Raw genomic sequence first — 22,492 nt, 5'->3', positions numbered from 1 at the left:
GTTATATGCCATATACCATACGTAGTATACGACGTTTGAAGGCTGCGAAATGTTACTGCCTATCGGTAAACGCATGCATGGTATATTCAAACGCGTGTGTCTAGCCTATCTTGACATGTGTAAATACTTATGTGGGAGATTCTCTTCAAAGTTTTTCCCTAAATGTTATTTCCATTCACTTCGGTATTTCGCCCAACTGAAACAAGTATCGTTTGTTTTCGCGTTGTACTTATGCTTAGAAAAACGTAGCTTTGTGGTGTACAACTTTTTTTTACAATCAATACATGCTTGTGCAATTTGTGCGGAAGTGACTTGTTTTTTTTTTTTTTGCAACGTAAATTATATAATTGTGTACCCTGTGCACCTAAGTTTTCCCACTCCGTTGTAACAGGTGCGGAGCTCGATCACACATCACGAAGACACAGTGCTGAGCTCTATCACAATGTGAACGGTTCTGTCCCACATTTAGATACGTGTATCTGAGCGTAACTATGTCCACGCTTTTTTTTTCACTTCCCTCCTTCAGAGCCTGGGCTTCAGGCAATCAGTCGCTCACTCACCCACTCTCTCTCTCTCTCTCTCGTCACTCACTCACTCACTCAATCAATCAATCAATCAATCAAACCTATCTATCTATCTATCTATCTATCTATCTATCCATCTACAATGGTGCGATTGACCAACCAACAGACTGACTGACGTCCACACTGATATATAGACAGTACATAGACTACAAAGCAACCGCATTGGTCGTCGAGTGGAGGCTCAGGACATCGAACCCAATACCTGCAATGCAAGGGGTACTGGGCTCGACGTCCTGGGCCACAAGTTAACAACCAGGTTTTCCCTTGGGTGCGGTGGTACCCCGACCACTTATCTCCCGAACTGGCACTGCGCGATTTAAAAACTCACGTGAACAAGGCTGTCTATGTTTTCCGCTCTCTTACTGGTCGATATTCGCAAACCAACCTTATGCCTATCTTGTCTTTTTCTTATCGATTTCATGCTTTCAGTGCATTAGATGGACAAAGTTTTCCAGCGTTCACAAACCAATCTTGTATTAATCTTTTACACTGTTGCCTCTTTTGCCCTAATAACGCGTGTCGATTGCATACAGAAACTTAAGGAAACCACGAGATAAAGATAAGCTCTGTTTGTGAATACGGGCCAAACTCTTATACTCTCCTTTCTTTCGGTCGTTTCGGCTGACCTCGTAACTGTTCGTACACAATAGAGACGGAAGTAACAGTGGGTGAGCATAATGTGAAACTTGAAGTCTATTCATGCCGTATGACATGCTATCGTTACTAAACAGTTCTTTTATATCGCTCTTTTCAATTTTGCTACTTGCAGGCGGCACTATGGGCCTCGATGACGAGGAGCGACTGCTGCTGCTAGACCCGGGTACGGCCAGTGGTGCACGGCCCAGGCACCCCGGTTACGGAGCCAGTTACGGAGCCGCCATGACGACGGCCGGCGCCACATCGTCGTCAGCGACCACAAGCAGCGCCAACGGCTCGGGTGCGGGATGCAAGTAAGACTGCCTTCCCGTACTCCAATTTATGCTGTCGGGAGTAAAGAGGGTAGCATAGTAACGTATACTTGCCTTTCGTTCACTCCCTCTCGTACGGGAAAATGATCGGGCGGCTAGTGTTGTCTCTGTCTGCGCTAGGCCCGTAGCCAGGGGAGGGGTGTCCAAGGGACCCGCGCGCCTCCCCCCCCCCCTCCCCGTCTCCCCGAAAATTCTGATGTAGGGGTGTGTGTAATCGAGGACAAATATTAAATATAGGTGTCTTTGAACGCCCTCAAAAGTGCCCCCTCTCCACCTAAAGAAAAAATATCCTGGTCAAGGGCCTGGTCTGCACTGTCTGAGATAACAAATGCGACGAACACTAATTGGTTCACCCCTTGCCCTTCCCTTTGTATCTCATCATTTTGGAACCGTCTTCGATTGCCATAATTTTACTTCATTGGAACGAAGTTGTATGAGCTCGGGAGTCTCACTGATATGATATATAATTGCCGGTGTTTAATATCCTAAAACCTGTGATATGGTTATCGTGTCAGCGTCCCTCATATGATTATGAGAGACACTAACACGATGTAGCTACAAATTAGGTAAAAATGTTTTAATTAACTGACTTTAGACAAACATTCCAAATAGTCATCGAATGACTTCATCAAAAGACTGTATTGCTGCATGAACCGACTGCGGCAAAAATGTTTACAATCCATCAAGTACGAGTGGACGGGTCTGCAGGGATTTGTCAAATGCTTCAGGCACTTTCTTCTTTCGTTTCAGCTAGCGCGCTGAAATCTATATGAGCAAATATGGGGGTGTGGTGGGCGTGGGGAAACGGTAAGAGGGCAAAAAGATACGTCCGTTCGTCAGCGTACGTCGTGATCTTGAGCACATTCTTTTCTTTTTCAAACGCGATGCTTATACCTCCAGTTAATTTAGTGTGATGGCGAGTGCGCGGGCACGTCGAGCCATCCCGCGGCGGCCGCTGTAACTATTCAGCTTACGAAGCTCAAACCAGCCAATGGCCGTAGACTTCGGGACTATGGCGTCGTCATTCGTCTTTATGTTACCATTTGTCGGAAGGATAGCAAATGATCTGTAGCTGACTGAGAATTAATCGTAAGTTCCGCCCGCGTGCTGTGTCATAACGTTTGGCGCACATGTTCTCCGTGAAGTCTCTACTATACTATAGCGATCAGCCGCGTTTTCTGACCATGCCCAAAAAGTGTTGCCTTGCTCGGCGCCGGTGTCATTCCGGTGCGGGCTAGTGCAGCTATACAGCGTAATTTTCGCGCACTACGGAGTAGCAATATGGAAGTCAGAGTGGCCTGATCAGAGTTGTTTGGGGGGTCCGACAAACCACGTTACTTACCCTATACCGCCTCAGTACTAGTGATGGTGCATACAATAAGTGCAAAACATATGACACCGTGAACTAGTATCGTGTAGTTAAAAAGTCTCGCTTATCCCCATAGAAGTCATGTGCCTCCCTTTTTTCTTTTTTTTTCCAATATCGGACTTTACATTCATTCACCCCTGGCGCAAGAAATGGACTTTATCTAAATACTGCTCTTAGTTTATGTCAGGTATAGGAAATGGCATAAATCTGCTCAACGATGAAAAATCTGTGGCATGGCGGCTCTGCGAATTGCATGTGGTCATCGAACTGTATATAAAGAAAGTGGAAAATTTGCACTCCTCTTGTGAGCTCATGCTCGATGCACACGAGTGCAAGATTTGGCCTATCTGTTCACGGCAGCCTCTGGTCTGATGTACCGTATTTACTCGAATGTAGCGGGTTCTCTCTCTCTCTTTCTCTCTCTGTTGCAGATTTTTGCGGCCTAAAGTCGACCCTTGCGTTATAATCAAATTCCTGAAATTATATTCTTTTCTTGCTAGATGCAATCAAAGGTCAACCCACACGTTACAATCGAGTAAATACGGCACACGTTCTTCCAATAAGCACGAGGGGTGGTTCAGGGCACCTTCAACGAGCCTTGACGCTAAAACATGTCGAAAATTTGAGCATAATACTACGAGTGAAAACCATGGGCGTCGGCAGAATTTTCTCTTGTGCAAGGCCGTGTTCCATCGTGGCTAAGGGGGGAGAGTCGGTGTAGCTTGGGTAGGGGACAAGTTTTGGTGCATCCTGAGGGGCGAAGTGCACCTTTAGTAGCCCCCTGAGTGGACAGTCATGCTACCAATAATTAGATTCATGAACACGTCCAAGTTAAACGGTTAACGAGTTTCATCAAAAACGTCCGAAGTCTATATCTTCTGCAGCAAAGACAAGTTGCATAATGTGCCTGTTCGTGTACTTAACAGACATGCATGCTGCATACTTCGGTCCTTATCAACCAGTGTCTTTCGCAGTGCGCACACACTCGCGCTCTTATCTCCGACTCGTCGTGCTTTCTTTACGGTTGGGTGCAAGAGTCCTTGTCGACCGATGCCACATATTGTGAGTTCTGTGGCTTCAAGATGCCAACGCACCGCTGTTGCTGATGCGGCTCCTTTCCAGGAATGCAGAGCGCAGGTTTCAACGTCCTTAAGAACTCGGAACCATGATCGTTGCACGCAGATCGTTGGTCGCACAGTTGTGTTGCTAATGTGGGAACGAGGTCATGGTTTGAGTACCTGGCGGCTGCTCCAGCTGAAGTATGAGGCCAGACCAACAACACGAACAACGAAACCACAGCTATTCGCGAGTGCTAAGAGATACAAAATGTCACTTTCGATGGTCTGACCAGGATTGAGAATTCAACATCAAGAGTTCTAAATGAATGCATTTAGAGAACGTTGTTCTCAGGAGCTTTACCGCAATGGCTCAAGTTATACAGCTTTGTCAGCTCATATGAATACACGAAGTTTTATACGCCCTTCATCTATTGTTTTATCTGTATTGTTTGTCTATATTGGCGGAAAGAAGGGTACCCAGAATACTCATGTACATTTAGCGTTTTAAGGACAGTTCGGGCTGATGATCTCTAGCGGGAACCATGGCAGGGTCCCATAATGCCGTTTACAGGAACGGGTTGGTTGTCTGCTTTGTTCAGCATAATGCTGTGGAATTTTTCTGGATTTGATTAGATGAACTTTTATTGGGTCCTTCAAAACACAAATCACTGTGTCGCGGGCCGCTCCTACGTGGGTACTGACTGAGCTCCGAAGCCGCCTCGAGTGCTTGTTGGACAGCCAAGAGCTGATTTGTCAAGGACGAGCAGCGGATTGCCGCCTCTCATCTGGCAGAGGTGATGTTCGGTGAATGAGTGAATGCGGCCCACTGCCAGATCATATGTTCTAGTGAAGCTATTTCCCCGCAATCTGGGCAAAGATTACTTGGGTACAGGTCAGGGTAAAGGATGTTACACATTTTAAAAGCAAGGTATACGTCCGGGTTTGCAACAGCCCTAATGTAAGTGCTTGGGGCCGTGTTAGACTTTTGTGAGGTGGAGGGAAAATCCTTCTGGACCATTGAATGTTAAGGAGCTCGTTATATGTTGCGGGAATTTCCCAGCCATTCCCTTCACCGGTAGAATGCATGCCCGGGGAAGTGTGGTTGGACAGGTCTCGTTCCGCCTCGTGTACCGCGTCATTGAGATAGGGAGGGGAGTCGTTGATTTGTGCAAAGTGAGCTGGCAACCAACCGAGAAGATGAAGTGTGATGTCCTTGCCATTTAGTATTCACAGCGTTTCTTCTGTGACAATACACCCTTTGCGAAAGCCCGTAGTGCTGCGCTGGAATCACTGTAGATGACTTCAATTTTCAAATCAAATACTTGCACCCCCATTCTGAACTTCCATAGACAATCTTGTAGTCAGGTTTGCTTGTGGCTACACTGACTGCACTGCATAAAATTGGCTACTTTACGACCGCGTCTGGCTGCGAAATTTCAGGTTGGTTCTATGACCGTCTATTCTTTCTGGATACTTTGAACTTCTCTTTTGGGCGCATCAAGTAGCCTCTATTTTTTTTTTGAAAACATTTGCTCATAGAATACGATTCCCGAAGCTTTTCTGTTGTGCCTGACAATACGTGCGCGCGTCCTCCTTTTCACCAACACGGTGATGAGCATCAAGGAGGCCTGAAAAAATTCTGGAGTGGAAGCTTTCACTATGTTTTGGCAGCAGATGTGAAGCCAGCATTTACCTACAGTCTACCTCAAAACACGGTTTTGTCGCGTGATACCGAATCCGAGATAATGTTTTTTTTTTGTTCTGATAACGCCAATACTAGCCCAAACACAGAATAAGCGATCGTTGCCCCTGACAAAATTAATAAATATGGATTACCACAGGTAGCTTGCTCTCTACAAATATTTGCCAAGACTTCGAGCCTTAGTGAAACCAGTAACCCTATAAGACACATGTTGAGCTGTAGATATCCGAGGGAATTACCGCCATTAAATTGGCACAGTGTGTGAGCCGAACGCTGTTGTTCTGCTTTTTGCTAACTTCTTATTTTGCCTAGAGTAAGATGGTGGCGGTCTGACTTCGCTTTCCATACGTAATTTCCAGTCCAGAAGTTTTTTTTTTTAACCTTTTTGATGAACATCGAGGCACCCCATGCAACGTAAAAAACTTTACCCCAACGCAGGGGTTTGGTAAACCCAGCACGGGGTGCACGTTAAAGAACCCCGGGTGGTAGAAATTTCTGGAGCCCTTCACTACGGCATCTCTCTTAATCATATCATGGTTTTGGGACGTTAAACCACGCAAATCAAATCAATATAATTGCAGCACTTGGAGCGCCTTTCTGCAGTAGTGGCGAAGTTGTGTGCGTGCTGACGAGTTGCGTGCGTTTATCGCGCGGCTCACGACGCTCGCCGTGATATAGTTATCACCCTGCGCACGTTTAAGGCAGTGTGAGCAGAATGAATTTGATCAGTAGAGTCAAGCTTCAAACAGTGAAACCGGGTTAAAAATTTGTGTCTGTTTCTGTCATGTTCACACGAGCACACGTGATGTGTACCATAAGTATAAACTCGCGCGTAGCATCAGGTTCTACGTGCCAGGTCTTCTTTTGCGTCGGCAGCGTATATGAAAAAACTGCTTCAACCTTTATTGTTTCGACTGTCTCGCTGGCTGGATAATGTTCCAATAATGTAATACCCGAAGTATTACGCTCCAAAGCCGCGATATGACAACGAGCCGTATGGAGGCAATTTCGGTCATCTGGTGTTCTTGAACGTGCTCTGAATCCCGTAGTACACGAATTCTCTATAGATTTTCACCTCCATCGAAATACGACTGCTACGGCCTGGATTGTACCCGCGCCCTTTGGGTCAGCAGCCGAGCAACGTCGCCGCTCCACAACCACGTCGCACGCCAACATTGCTCAGCATAGAGCAAGAAAGAACACTCTGTTACCTACAATGTATGCAACAGGCGCTTTGAAATTATCATAATTTGATTATTTATTCGTGGCTCACTTCTGGAATTGAGGACCAAAGGGAGGAAATTGTGTTTTTATCTTTATCGTTTTGCTTATATTCGAAGATGTATTATTCATTGTCCTATAAAAATGACGCTAATCAAAATACAGCTTAACTCTGGTCATCTGTTCCTTTTGACGACAATGTAATTTTATTGGCTACTACTTTTAGCTTGCCTTCTGTGTCCTCTTCAAATCGGTCCAACAGTGACCCCGCCTGTACAGTAGACGCACAGAAGCGCATTCCCATAAAAGTCAGAAAGAGCGCATGCCGGCATGCCTCCTCGCTTTAAAACCCGATTCTGCGTTGAAGACATCTGTATGTGATGTGTTTGAACACCGATCCTGGAGATCATAGATAAGCAGAGCTATAGCTGATATATGCTAAGCCCCGATATGCGAACGGTGCCCGTGTTAAGAAACCACGACTTTATCTCCCTCCGCTCTTCTTCTTCTTAGAGCCTTTCCGAGTGTATACGTGCGGCGAAGGGTCGACGTCTTGCCTGAGTCTATTCATTGTTGCGCCGTGACACTATCGTATATGCGACACAGATAGCAGCTGGAGTGCTGCTTCTCTCAGTCGAATATGAGCCGAACAGCACGAACACAAGGTGAGCATCATGACACAAAATGTGCCCTATTTTACTACTAACGTGAGAGTGTTAACGAGCTTGTTTCGTAGAAATTTTGGCGTCGGCGTCGTTGGTTATGAGCGAAAAATTACCTTGTGCGTGACCTAAAAATCAACAAAAATGCCAATAAATATAAATAAAACTTGACGACATATTGAGCGCTAACACATGGGGACATGAGAGAGAGGAGAACACAATGCGCTTTCTCTCTCATGCCCCTGTGTGTTAGCGGTCAATATGTCGTCGAGTTCCGTTTGCCAATAACACGCCCAAAAACGGCATTGCTAAACATTTTCGGGTTTGAATGAGGATCGACCCTAGGTAGTTCGGGAGTTCTTAACTTACTCTTGAACTTGGATGAGAAAAACGTTCTGGACTGGACAACATACCTAATGCATTTTTAAAGGGGTCACCTGCAACACTTTTTAAGCATGGTCAGAAAACACTGCCGGTCGGTAGTAGAGGCTTCCGAGAACACGCGAGCTAAATGTTGTAGCGCAGCACGCCACCTGGAATTCGCAACAAATTATCAAAGTCAGCTAAAACATGCTTTCTCTTTCTTCCACAAATCACGAAATGTGCCCGAAAATCAAACGTAGATGGCCCATCTATCTGCCATTGGCTGATTTGAACATGGCGCGTTCGGTTGTTACAGAAAACGCCGCGAGAGGCCGTCACTTGTCCACGCGTGCGCGCGCAATCGCACTGAAATAAGCGCGTATTCGATGAAAAAAAAAGAAAAAAAGTGATCAAGGTCACGAAGTGAGTGTGACGTTTTTTTGTTTGCCCCTCCCATCCCTCCCTGCTTAGCTTCCAGCGCTTTCGTCGGGACGAGAGAATGCGATTGCAGTGTGTGACAAATATTTATAACTACGCTCGTACTGGACGGATTCTTAAAATTTTTTGGCGTTGAATTTGTGAGGCAATACGCTTTTCCAGTGGATTGATTCCATGGTTACTCAAAAAAGTGTCCACCTATGTCTGCTTTTAAACCGATCACTGTCGTTGCGTACCATACCATAGGATTGGAAAAAAGCCATAGTGATTCCCATACATAAATGTGGAAATAAAAACTAACCTTCTAATTGTATCTGTCTATTTCATTAACATGTATGGTTGGTAAACTGTTCTAACACATTATTTTAAAGCACATAACGGAACACCCTTAAGAACACAAAATGCTATCTTTTATTCAACACGGCTTCCGCCAGGGCATGCCCACAATAACAAAACCAATTGAAATAGTCCATGACGTCTCATTAAGTATCGATCATAAAAAAGAAATAGACCATATTTTACTGGATTTCTCAAAAGCATTCGATTGGGAGTCACATAGCAAATTTATCTTCAAGGTACAACTTACTCTGGACAAGGGTCAAATTCTTGAGTGGATAACTAACTTTATACAAACAGGTATAAACTTTATACAAACATGTCATATAGTTCGTCGAAGTAAAATATGTCCAATCATCAGTCGTACCGGCGACTTCTGAAGTAGCACAAGGTAGCTTTTTTTTTTGGCGCCATTATTATTCCTATTTTTTTGTTAATGATCTGCATTCATTTTTAAATATTGGATACAGGTTATTTGCGGATGACTGCATCTTGTACAAAGAGAGAAACTCTAACGTTGACCATATCACTTTAAATACTGCCTTAGAAGCACTTCTAGCTTTGTGCGATGATATGAAAATGGACATATATAATAAAAAAAAAGTCCGCACTCTTATCCATAACTAGAAAAAGCGTTAATACCATTTTATTTGCCTCAATAATTCAGCCACCCTTTCTCAAGTCGCCGAACATAAGTATTTAAGGGTAATTTCGTCACATTATTTACGATGGGACGTGGAAATTTATAAAAAAGATTGTTATTTATAAAGAGGAGATTACAGCAAGCACCACCAGACACAAAGTTACTGGCCTACAAAACACTTATGATCTCTCTCTTTCTCTCCCAATCATGAAGCATGCAAACACTGCCTGGTTACCCTACTGAAAAAAAAAAGCTTACCAGCAAGGTGTTCAACGAAAAGCGCTCATGGTTATTTTCAACAAATTTAACCGGACAGATTCGCTTACAAAATTGCTCAAAAAGGCTGGATTAATAACCATGAAAAGACAAGCGAAATTGACACGCTTAAATATAATGTATCAACTATTACGCAGTGATCTCAACATAGACAAGTCCTGCTACATAAGGCTATCTGCAGTTAGAACTACCCGCCCTAATCACTCTCATACCCTTGCTCCTTGCAAATTTCACACACACGCTTTCAGGTTCTCGTTTTTCCCACTTGCGATCAAAGAATGGAATAGCGTGTACCCCTCCATTACGAGCAGCACATCCTTAGCTACTATCTCAAAACAAGTAGAAAGTGACTTGTTAGCCTCGCAAACTCAATACGGTGTTAAGTTTCTTTTCTCGTTCTTTTTTTGTTCTTATTCAATCAAAGTGCCAACATTGTTGTCGTTTGAAAAATGTGTTGGCATGTTCTTTTTATTTGTTGTCGAATTTGTTATACTTTTTCCTTTTGACTGTACTAAATCACTAATACTAAATTAGATTGCTCACCTGTTGTAATCTCCCTGGGATCGACAGTATGTATGAATGAAATAAATAAATATTACGTGGTACAGGCAGAAATTGTCATCGGGCGTCAGATCGTGTGATTATCATAGACTTCGCGACTTAAAGCTGACCGCCCATTACAAAAGGCACATACGTTGCTGCACGCATTCCCTTAAAAACTGTTCCACGCCATTTCACCCACATAATTGCTCGTGGTTTAGAGCATTCTACTCATTACGCAGCATGCAGCCATATGCGAAAGCTTCATTGACAAAATCCACTGACAACTGTATCGATTACATTGTAATCCACAGTTTAGACTTCTCGGCTAACATCATACAATAAAAAGTATGCAAATGGTTGAACTCCAATTTCCCCCGTTTCCCCAATTTTTGTCGACGTCCTTCGAATTTTTCGTCGACGCGCTCGAGTACAGCCGCGTAGTGGGCATAACCACAGTCCGAGGAAAACAAAATTTGTGCATTCTTGGCTCGAGCTCGGCGAATTCCCTCCGATGAGCGTGTGCCAAGTGGGAAGGTCAAGAAGAAGAAGAGCTGCTCGCTGTGCTCGCGCTACTTTCGCTGCGTCAAGGATCCTAAGCCGATCACCAGATTACCATGCAGAATTCTGCATCTGAATTACTATCTACATAAAGCTGGACTAACAGCATCTCTGTTGTGTCTCTTTTGCAAGGAATCGGAATCAATAGATCATTTCTTTTTATTCTGTCAACGTTATGCTTATCAAAGGAAAAGATACCTGGTCGAACCAATTGAGAAGCTAGGTTTAAAAATAAACGTGGAACTAATTTTATCCTTTGGAGGGATTACATTAGGTTATAGCCACAGGGAACTTTTCTCTGCTGTGTGCGAGTACATAAGGGCAACAAAGAGATTACCCTGTTAGCCTATTGTTATTATCTACGGCTACGAGAATACCTGAATGCCTGACTTAGCACACTTGATGATCCTGCCGCCCGGTTCTTGGCCGATCCCCCTTTTTTGGGCGAGCGCCAGCAAAGCTGAAGGTTCATCATCATCATCATCAAGCCGACTGCTGGAACCAACGCTCCTAAACCTTCGTCTAGTTCATCGGAGCCTGATAACTTTCAGGCTATGTCCACCGTCGTTGTTCCAAAGCGCAAGAGAAGGAGGAAGCCGGAGCAGCCTTTCGGCTTCGAATCGACCAGTAGAGGCCCTGTCAACATGCCGCCGTCCAACGGGGAAACCAACCTGGGAAATGTTGTCGTTCATCTCAAGATGCAACAGGAAGCTCATCGAGGTGAGCGACAGTCTACCGATGCCGGTAATGCAAGGCAAGGACTTGATTCTCAGTGCCTCTCAGAAGCTAACGATATCGCAACTCCATGGAAGTACAAGCGAATGAACACAAATAGATGCAATATGAGCCCTTCCAAATGTGCCGAAGGTGAAGATAGTTTCACAACCGATAAAATCTTCGATCATGACAGTCCGAACCCGACGCTTGCTGAGCTAGACGCCGTGGACATCATGGGGCGGCAACGAAATGTCTTGCGGGAGAATGGTCCCACCTAAGAGGATGACATGCGGAAAGCGCTGAGTACTTCCCCAGCTCAGATGATTGTTAACAGGCACGGCGTGATCACAGCTTTCCCGGACCACTCCCTAATATTTTATGTTAGCCATGAAGATTTGTATACGTTCGTGTACCACCACAGGACCAATGGTGAAAAGGACACTCTGTGTAAAACATCTACCGAGTCAGGTAACCATTGTACCATTTAGAACGCGATGGCAGGTGATGGCGCACATCAGCGAACAAGTGTGATTTCCTCGGACAGCAGCTTCTACGCGTCGGCCGGGGGTGATGGAGACAACGAACCGGTCGCGGGTAGAATGAGGAATGCCTGGAGCCAGATCCCTCCGCTGCTTCTCTACTATTCGCGTGCGCTGCCGGCCATGCAGCAAACATGCTAAGCCGAGCTGCATGCCTACACAAGGATGCGAGCCTGCTGAGATCGCGGAGTTGAAGTCCGGTCTGCAGGAGCGCGACGTAACAATTACGGTGCTCAAGTGGAGGCTCAATGTCGTTCGAGAAAGTCGAGCCCTCGAAGCACAGCAGGTTCTTGATAAGATCCAGACGCTCCAACAACCTTCATCACCACCTGCACCAGTGGCACGACAGACCGTAGCGAAATTAAATAATTTGCGCACGCCTATGAAAGGAAGGAAACGAACAGGCGCGTATGAGCCGAGAACACAGGCAAGCTCGTGCTCCCCAGAGCCATGGTGATTGTTCTATTCGCCACCACGACATCAACCTAAAGTCGAGAAGAAGCCACATTGGCTTCCAATTCGCGAAACACCATCTTCAGGGTCCCTTATACGTAGGCAATCACCACCACGCCATCGCCATAAGTTCGGGGAACAGACGCTTGCCTTTCGTACCTGTCCGAGACCTCGGTCTAAGGAGACACCCACCACTTGTACCTAAGGCCCAGGAGAAGCCTCGCGTCTTCCCTAAGCGAACGACTACCCAGCCAGTCCACCCGTGGCGTCCATCAACAGTGTCACGATCAAAGGTTGAGGAGCGACCATGTTCGATTCCCAATCGTCAAAATGCTCTGAAAAGGCCAAGCCACGTCGACGATCGCCACCATATATCTGGACAAAGGACCCAGGAGAAGATTTGTGCGTTCCCTTTCGTACCAATTATAAGGCCCCCAAAGGGCGTCAAAGACCACCATCACTTCCGCCCAAGGCCGAAGGAAAGCCACGGGCACAGCTCATTGGGTCAACATCCCGGCAATTGTCCCCGTTGCGTTGGGAATTACCCTCCTCGCGACCCAAGGCTGAGGTGAAGCAACGTGCGCTTCCCATTAGCCCGCAAGCACGGCGAATGGCCCCGACTGGCAAGAGCTTAATCGGTAACGTCAGCAGAGCGGCCATCACAAGCAGGTGTCGGCTGCAAGCATGAACGTCGGTCTACGTAGTTCAGCCAAGACCAGCAGCTGCAAAGAACAAGGCTGAGGAGCAGGTGTCCAGACTAGTGCGGGTGATAAGAAGCCCGAATACACGGAACGAGGGATCCGCATCCGCATGGACCAGTTGCGCCTTTCTCCAGGGAAAATATTCTGAACAGGCACTTCTTGACGACACTGCTAGCATTCTTGTTTGAACTCGCGGTATACCTTTATTTATCGCAGTCTGTACTACAGCTATCCTTTTTTCACTTCAATAAATATGCGTGATTTTTTCGTTCTATTTATTTGTATGCAAATGTGTGTCCTACAGTTGTGTAGGTGCTTCCATTAAAAGTCAGACAAGTGCGCATATAAAAATGGAACCCTTTTCGCAATTGCGAAATTAAAGCGGCAAAGTAGGGAAGTCTTATACGCGTAACGAAATCTACCAGCACCCTTCATGGTAAACATCCTGTGCTAAAATCTAATAGCATACAGATTATCGTCTGGGCTAGCTGTCCATAAATAGTGTTCTTCAAGGTGCCAGATTTTAACAGCATGAAGCTGTGCTCACGTGTTTATTTTTTTAACTTTTGCTCATTTGAAGGCCAGAATAACGACAAGTAATGCCTAAAGATTCCTTCTAAGTAGTCATTGCTATAATATCCTTCGATTTCAATTGCTGAATTGATACACATGCCCTGGTGCAACTAAACTTAAATTAAATAGGACGGCTCTTCCGTTAGCTACGCGGTCATTACAAACTCGCGCGTAAGTGACAACAAGCCTCTGTGGGTAATCGGGATAAGCGCTGAATTTCTCACACGAGTTGTGGATAGTGCGAAAAAAAGTAACATGCGGCTTATTTTGTGACGGCTCAATGGGAGTTTTATGTAGACACTCTCTTTTTTTTTCGCTAATAGCCTTATAATGAAACATGAGTAGCACTGACGAACACTGTTAGTAGGCAGACATGCACCGCCAGAGGCAGGAAAGAATTACTAATATGTGAATAGAAATTATTTGCGTAGCAACTCATCCACTGGAAATTCGCGACCCTAGGTATATTACTCAATTCAGGACACCATGTGAGCCCTACGATCCAGGAGTACTCTCTTTGAAAATATCAAACAGGTGGCGTAAGTTCAAGCTGGGCAGTAAGACTTCCCGCTGATGGTTATTTGGTTGCAGCTTACCAAATAGCAATTGACTTTCGAATGCGAAGCAATTTTTCAGTGAACCAAAGCAGTTTGATTGCTCTTATGGTTCCATCTTTACTTGTTGAATACCGAAATTGGCATAGAAAGGTATAAGCCTATGACGAGCCTGACTGCTGGCTCATGACGTGAATAAGATGACAGGCATATCGCGCGCGTCATGAAACCCTTTCCCGCAGACACGTTTGGGATATCCGATAACCATGCACGACCCATGAAAGCGCGTATGCACCTATGTAGGAACGGCGCAAATAGTCGCTTGAAATTTTAACGTGACCACGTTGCGGAGCCTGTGTTCATGAAAATCTGGTTCCGGCGCCGGTGGCGTTGACAGCGAGCGAAATATTCTGATGGGCGCAAGAAATAAAACTCGCGATTTTGTTAGGAATGAAACTCGAGCATTCTGCGCGGTAAAGTATTCTACCGCTGAACATTGCCAGAGCTTGAGGCTGGTTAGGAAGACCACGGTAACGTCAGCGGTGGTTGCAGTGCCGACTATCCACGTTGATAACAACGTAGTAAACGTTGCATAATTGCTTTTGGGTGTCGTCAAGCCATAAAGTAACGCGTTGCTCCACTCTGGAGCGCCAGTGGCTAGCTATCTACGGCATGCAAATGATTGTGCACTTCGTTTTGACAGAAGTGACATATGTGTTCTAGGTGCGTTCTGACGTCACGCCGGCAATGCTATACATTATGATTATTAGGTGCCAATGCAATCGAAATGCCTAGCAATAGCCACAGTCCGCTCTCAACTACTCAATTTTGTACACATATAAATGCCGATTTGCCTCGTAACGCTCGGCTCAAAGTAGCAAACAAAAAAGGGAAGAAGGAAATAAAAAAAGAAAAAAAGGAACGCAAGAGAAATAAATGAATGAATAAAAGAAAGAACGAGTCAATTTCGCGTGAAATTGATTCACACAATCCGTGGTATGTGCCGGAATTTATTTTTTATCCCTAATACATCTGTTTGATGATTCACAGAAAGCCATTGTTGAAACGACGAAACGTTGAGAATACAAGTCTTCAGAGAGTCCACGAGCTTGAAAGAAAGACTCTGCCGGTGAACATTCGGCAAAAGAAATGAAACGTTTTATAGATTACGTTGCGTTCGCCTCGGTTATGTTACTCAGCTGCTTGGTGGTTATCTTACTCAGCTGCTTATCCGAGACATGCTTCAGAGCAACACAGGACATATTTGTAAGGGCGCATTGTTTATAGATGTACCATGCTTGCAATCAGCCAAGCCATCTTAAAAATATTGCTTTATTGTTAAATTTGTGGCTCTGACTTCCTAATGTTCGAAAAACAGAGCGAAAAAAAAACGTGCTCTGTTTTCGAAAAAAAAAAAACGCGATTCTATGCCTGTTTTATTCCGCGCTATAGGCGCTCAATTCCATTCCTTCAAGCGTTATCTCTATTCTATTCACATTCCAGAGTCCCGAAAATATCGAATGGTCCCAGAGTGTGAAGTCTGCAACACTGATCTCTTCACATCATTTCTACAGTGTCCCATTGCTCGATTACAAGATGGGAGGGGGGGAGTCTGCTGACCGAAAGACGCGCGTTCGATCCCAGTCGTTGAGGTCATCTTTCGGTGGTGGCAGCCGGAGAGCTTCCGCGTACTTCGATTAAAGTGCACCGTGAGGAAACGCAGCTAGTCGATATTTAATACATGTGGGGTTTACGTCCCAAAACTACACGATTTTGAGGGACGCCATAGCGGAGGCCTCTGGAACACTTTTTGACGTGCACTTGCACGGTGTCCTTTACCATGCACTGACACCACACAGTACATGGGCGTTTACCGTTACGCCTTCATCAAAACACGGCCGTCGCGGCCAGGATCGAAACCGCGACATTCGAGTCAGCAGCCGAGAACCCTAGCCACTGTTCCACAGAGGCGCCCTAGTGGAGACTTCTGGAACCTTGCATTGAGACATGCCTCATAACCGTAGCATACGCCGGTTCGTCACTCACCGAGTCATTCGCGGACACGGTACCAATCAAATAACTTTATTTTCACCAAGAAACAAAAAGCATTTACGGCGAAAAGAGGGGGCGAATCGGAAAGGTACGAATCGGAGATACATGCCTCCCCTGTAGCCGACGCGCTGAAAGATCACGTGTGCGCAAAGACCTGTATATAGATTGTCATTTCTAATAAATGACGGCAAACAATTAAACAAAAATAGTGGAAGCTTCGCATTAGTGCTGCCTAGCCTGAAGCAAGAGCGGAACTGGGCGGCCTTCCTTGGTTTCCTTGATTTGTCTTTCTACCCTCGTTTTTGTATGTATACCTTTCTTTTCATTTCCCACTATTTCTTACTTTATTAATCGCTTCCTTTTGTCTTATCTTTGTGTCCTTGCCTTTTATTTTTGATTTATCGAGATGATATATGAGGAAATGTTAACACACAAATAAAGCACCGGACACTCCTTAGCCCTTGAGTGAATGTTGAACACATATCTTGAAGAGAAAATAAAGAGCAGTATATGGCAAATAGAACACCCGGGCACACATATGCAAAAACACACTCATACGCACATATAAACCACCAACACAAAGATTCAATCACGTTTGTTTTCCTTGTTTTCTCACTTCTTTTTGCGTGTTGTTTGATACTTATACCTGTTGTACGTTGCAGTACGGCTTGTGATGGCACACACGTAGTTACCGATAGCTTAATGTTCACTTAAAAAGAATGAAACTAGCCTGTGCTAGTTCAAATGATGATAGCGTTTTTACGACAAAGCACTAATTACTGGCAGCATACAAGCTTCACTTTTATATATTAAGTCTAGTCAGGAACTACTCCTAGCTGATCTTTTAGGCATATTTCATTCTTGTTGTGCTTTTCACGTATATTATCTATGAAAATGAGTAGTCGGCGCTATACAAAAGCGTTGGCATGTCCTAAATAACAGATAACTAAGAAGGAAAATAACGACATAGTAATCCAAACAGTTGAAGCCAATTTGCCAAAGCGCAACTTTAACGCCTGGAGCGTTGACACCCGACAAGACACATCGATTTGAGACATTAATGAAAACCAGTGGAAATCGTCATTCGATAAAGACGCCACTTTCCGACAGGACTTGGACCCGCGTCATCATTGCCCGTTGGACACCACAACAACCGTTGAACCCCCGAAGTGGATAATAAAACAAGACTCGAACACATTTAGAGTTGCAGATCACACAGGTCATTTAATGGTAAAAACTTTTATACACGTAATCAAAGATTTTCGCACTAAGATTCGTAAACACGAGTTCGACTGCACAGCGGTTCCATCATCTTTAACAAGTGCGTCACAATTATATAAAGGTTATCAGAAACTTATCAGCGGCATTACTCTAAATGAAGAAGCCGGCACAGAACAAACATCAGGAATGTCACGCACGAACTAACATGCAGGCATGGAACATAGTCCATGTTTACACATTATAATTATCATGGTCTTCCTTCTTTAAGGGCACGTAAAAAAATTATATGAAAGCATTATATACAGCACAATAGTAAACTGCTTTTCTTAGGTAATAAGGTAAGCTAAGGACGATGCTAAACGCACCTGTCAATGGTTTAGAAGAGATTAAAAGCTCGCTGTTGTCTAAAAAGCAGACACAACATTAAAAAACAAGCATCGGCTAAACCGTAATTCACATAAAAACTGGTAAAGACCAGGAGAACACAGCTTTTCAGTCATTAGGGAGGGTACATTCACCCCGAAGGCACATTTGACTGCCACATTCCAGCGCTACTGAGTCAGTTGCAATTGTCCTGCCCTTCTGCGGCAAGGCACCTGAGGATCTCGCGACCGATGGCTCGAGCCATAGGCGGCGGCACGGCATTGCCCACTTGGCGGTGCCTGTCCAGAATGGTGCCGAAAAAGCGGTAAGTATCCGGGAAACCCTGCGACCTCGCGCACTCCCTGACGCTCACTACTCGGTGCTGCTCGGGGTGCAGGACTCTTCCCTGCTTGCCCATCGGCTCTGGATTGGTCACCGTCGTGCTGAAGAAGCCATCCCACTCGAGTCGACCGTATAGCCCTGCCCAGTGGTTGTGCCTATTGCCAGTGTGAGGCAGGCACCACGGGATCAGGGTGTTGTCCTGGCGGCACAAAGGATCGCAAGGCTTGTCTGTCGCGCATGGACAGACGCCTCGCAGGGCGCCCGTTGATGACTTGCCGTTCTTGGGGTCATGGTGCGTGTAACGAAGCTTCTTCGTGTACGTCACGCCGTCCGAAAGCCGCACCACGATGTTTGGCAGGTCGCGCCAGTCGGCGCCCGGACCCAGGGGAACGTGCTGCATCCGGGCCTCAACCAAGGGTGCCATCTCCTTGCAGACGTGATCACGCAGTACCGCGCCTCCGGCACGTAGCACCTTCTGAAACGGGGTCAAGGCCTGGGCGCCGTAAGGAATTTCGTTCATCTTGGCACCATTGCGGATCTCCGGCAAGTCGGACATGGCGTCGCGTACGGTGATGGTTCTGAGCGGAGCGGACGAGGACCACTTGCAGTTGGACAGATACTTGCGCTCATCCACCATGACGGTCAGCTGGCAGGCCCGCGGAGCGAACACGTGCTGCGGTTCAGGATAGAGCGGAAGCTTCTCTCCCGGGGCAGCTGCTAGGATGATTGCTCTCCTCCGCGTCTGTGGCACTCCATAGTTGCCGGCCTGCAGCACGCCGAAGGTGCACTGGTAGCCCATACTGATGAGGCAGCGCAGGGTGAGCTTGAGGACCATGCTGCGCTTGAAGGAGACGAAGTTGCGCACATTCTCGAGCAGGAAGAAGCGAGGCCGGTAGTACTCGCAGTAGCTGAGATACGAGGCGATTAGCGAGTTCTTGAACTGGGAGTACTGCCTCGAGTTGAAGCGGTTCATGCCGCTGAAACCCTGGCACGGAGGTCCTCCGCAGAGCAGCTCGACGTCTCCCTTCTGCGGTAGCAACTGTCCCCGCTCGTTGACGGTCTCGCCGTCTATAACGAGCCGCAGCAGGCGATTGCAGTCATCCGTGAAGATAGTAGCATCGGGAAAGTTGAGACGGAAGGCTGTGGCCGCGGGCTCCTCTCGCTCGATGGCCCAGCAGGTCTCGCTAACGCCGGCCTGGTGAAAGCCCTCAGACAGGCCTCCGCAGCCCGCGAAAACGTCGAGGCTGCGCAGCTTGCGCTGCGGAACGTAGAACTCTTCCGGTGGCTCGATGGCAATGGTTTTGGTCGAGCTCTTGCCTTTCTTACCCTTTCCTTTGCCGAGACAACCCATCATGCGCGCCTTGGACGAAGGCTCGACGAAGCTCTCGGTTTTGCTTTCGTACGCTTCGGTGAAGTAGAACCTGTGGGGGCCTCGGCGTAGATAGTCTTCGACTTCCTCGGCCAAGTTCTCGCCATACACAACGTAACACTTGCCGCACACCTGGTTCAGCTCGACGATGGCTTCTTCTTCAGAGTAGTACAAGAGGCACAGGTCGGCATCCAGTTTTGGCTGATGCGTGTTCTCAGAGCGGTAAAACTTCTTAACTCTAAGTCTGAACATTTCGGGCTGGCACTTGCCACTGCTAGATTTTTTGTAAATCGACAAGATCTTGCCAATTTTGAACGGTTCGGGCACGTCGGCGTTTGATCCCTTAATGTATTCTGAACGTTTGCGGTAGTACTCCGGGTACACCTCCTCGTCTACATCTTCCTTTTTGATGCTGACCTTGTTCTTGCTTTTAGCCGGCTGGTAGTCGAATTCGAAAGCGTCGGGCTCCAAGAAGACACACTCGCCGATGCAGAAGGACTTGCCCTGGAATGAGATGCTCGAATAACAGATCCTGCCATTCTCTTCCTCAACGATGTCTCCGGGAACGGGGGTCTCCAGTTTTTCCTGCGCTTCCGCATGGCGACACGACGTACACGCTTGCGTCACGTCACACTCCTCCGGACAAGGCAGTTCGGGCGGGTCGATGAATCGTGCATGCTCCGCTTCGTAGGCTTTCTGATAGAAGAACGACCTGCCGTCGTCTTCACCCTGCAGCACGCACTCGTCCTCCAAACAGTGCACGCCGCCACGTGAGAACCAGTCCTCGGCTGCCGGTTTGTGCACTACCGTACAGAGGTCCCTCACGGCACTCAGGCTCTGATTGTCGCATTCATTGACGAGAAACAGCTCGCGAGGGTCAGATGACTCACCCAGAACGGTGTCCGAACCCCGCCAGAACCAATGCGCGTGGAACATCTTCTCACCCGACGGGGTTTCGTACATGTACACGACTCGGGCCACGTCCAAAGGCGTACCGGGATCCGTGGGAGTCACGAGCACGAAGTCACCCCAGCGCAGTTCATGGTCGTTGACCAAGGCGCGCGAGTAGTAAAACTTCTTGTTCAGCTTCGCGACTGGCTTATCGTCGGCCCATCTGACGTCGCTGGCTCCACGCCGCACCGTCTTGCGCGTCGAGGAAGGAGCCTCTGCCTGAGCGGCCTTGCGGTCGAGCTCGGCCTCCATCTCTTCCGTATCGCCGTCGTCTTCTTCCGCCTCCTGGAAGACCTTGTTGAGGCAACGCCTCTCCACGCAACACTGTTTCTGACGGCCAGTGCCGCCAAACTTGACCATGTCCTTGCAGGCCTTACACTTGCCGCAGTCGGCCGACTGGCAGGCTTCGCAGACTCCACACCGCTTGCGCCGGGCGGTGTTGGAAGCCTTGTCGTCGATCTGGCCGTGGAAGAGAACTTCGAAGACGTCTCGCACCAACGGAGTCGTCGTCGCCAGCGTGCCGACCGGCTTTTTGGGCAACACTTCGCGTCGACCACGGCGCATCGCTCGGCGCTGGCCCAACGTCACTCCCGCCAGGTGAACCACGCTCCGCAGGCACGGGGTCGCGATCAGGTGCGCCTCGTCATCGTCTCCACTGACGTCGAAACTTTGCACCTGGTCGACTACGAACTGGGCGTTTCGAAGCAGGGCATCTTCGGTGAACTTGGCGATGCCCTGAGGCGGGGGCGTCAGCTCGAGTTTGTTGAGCAGGTCCTCGTACGTCGTGTTCGGCTCCTTCACGAGCGTCTCAATCACTAGCTTACTCATGTAGATCTTCTCCTTGATGGCGTCGATGAAAGGAGCGTACTGCTCGCTGGGCGCCATGAGCACGTAGTCGGCGTACGGAGTCGTGAATCCGATCACGGCTTTCTCGCCACCGTCGAAACCGGCGGTCCACCACGCACCGATCGGCCCCATCGCCTTGCAGCAGATGCCGTTCTCGGGCGAAGGGTCCTCGTCGTAAATGGGCTTGACGTATCCGCTGAAGTAAAGCTCCACGTCTCGCTCGATCAGGCCGGCATCTATGGGGCAAAGATGCGTGTGGCGGTCGTAGACGGTGAACTGAGTGAGCTTGTGTTGTGGCGTGTCCATGACGTCGTCGCCTCCGTCGTCGACGGCATCGCTGTCACTGAACACGCTCAGCCGCGGATCGGTGAGCGCTGTGAACTCGTCGACGGCGTCGGCGGGGTCACCCTCGAACAGCCGCAACTCGGCGGCGTCGAGCACCTGGCGGCAATCAGAGCAACGGGTGTAGCTCACCTCGGCGGCGGGCGGTTTCTTGCTCACGGCTTGTTCGCCGTTCTCGCTTTTGACACGCTTTGCCATTTTACTGAACAGCGCGGTCAGAGTGGGCTGGCTGCTGCCGGGAGCGTCGCCGTTAGAATGCCGCTTGCGCTTCCCACCTTTGAGCTTGGAGTTCGGCGGCGACTCCTCTTTGTCGTCGCAGTCGTCCGAGCCGCCTCTGTTCGCCCCGCATTCGTCGTCGTCCGATGAGAACTTGCCGTTCGTCGTCTCTATTTTCACGGGGATCGCTCTGGCAGTTTTCATTGTGCCGCTCACGTAGTTCACGAGTAAACAAACGAAATAAAATTCGAATCACAAACACGCCAAGGGGGATCGGCTGACGAGACGGACGAGGCGAGCAAGCGCTTTCCCGCGAAAAACTTCGCGCGCAAAGCGGCGGTGGCGCGGCGTCGTTATCACTCGGCTCACTCTCGCTTGCTGCTTGATAACACCACTAGCAAGAAAAATGATACAAGCTTTTTCTTTGACAACAAGTATCTGTATTTCTTGTTTTTCTAGTATTTTTTTAGTAGTGGCGTAAGAAAGCCTTGTGACAAGAGTAACGTTGCTATGGTGACGTAGAACGCTGTCG

The 22,492-nt window shown here is 47.5% G+C and overlaps 1 protein-coding gene and 1 pseudogene across 1 annotated transcript in view; one reads left to right on the top strand and one right to left on the bottom strand.

Annotated features, from left to right (window-relative positions):
- LOC119159763 (ATP-dependent translocase ABCB1-like) overlaps positions 1-22,492 on the top strand; it is an 84,518-nt gene that overhangs the window by 3,317 nt on the left and 58,709 nt on the right. The window contains exon 2 of the mRNA XM_075889983.1: positions 1,354-1,534. Within this exon, the coding sequence (XP_075746098.1) occupies positions 1,362-1,534 (173 nt within the window). The 5' untranslated portion in view covers positions 1,354-1,361. The remainder of the gene's footprint in view (positions 1-1,353; positions 1,535-22,492) is intronic.
- Positions 17,515-22,360, bottom strand: LOC119172320 (DNA (cytosine-5)-methyltransferase 1 pseudogene; annotated as a pseudogene).

The sequence above is a fragment of the Rhipicephalus microplus genome, chromosome 3, assembly GCF_043290135.1.
Source record: "Rhipicephalus microplus isolate Deutch F79 chromosome 3, USDA_Rmic, whole genome shotgun sequence".
Classification (NCBI taxonomy): domain Eukaryota; kingdom Metazoa; phylum Arthropoda; class Arachnida; order Ixodida; family Ixodidae; genus Rhipicephalus; species Rhipicephalus microplus.
Note: the sequence above shows the minus strand (reverse complement) of the source record. Positions and strands in the feature narration are given on the sequence as shown.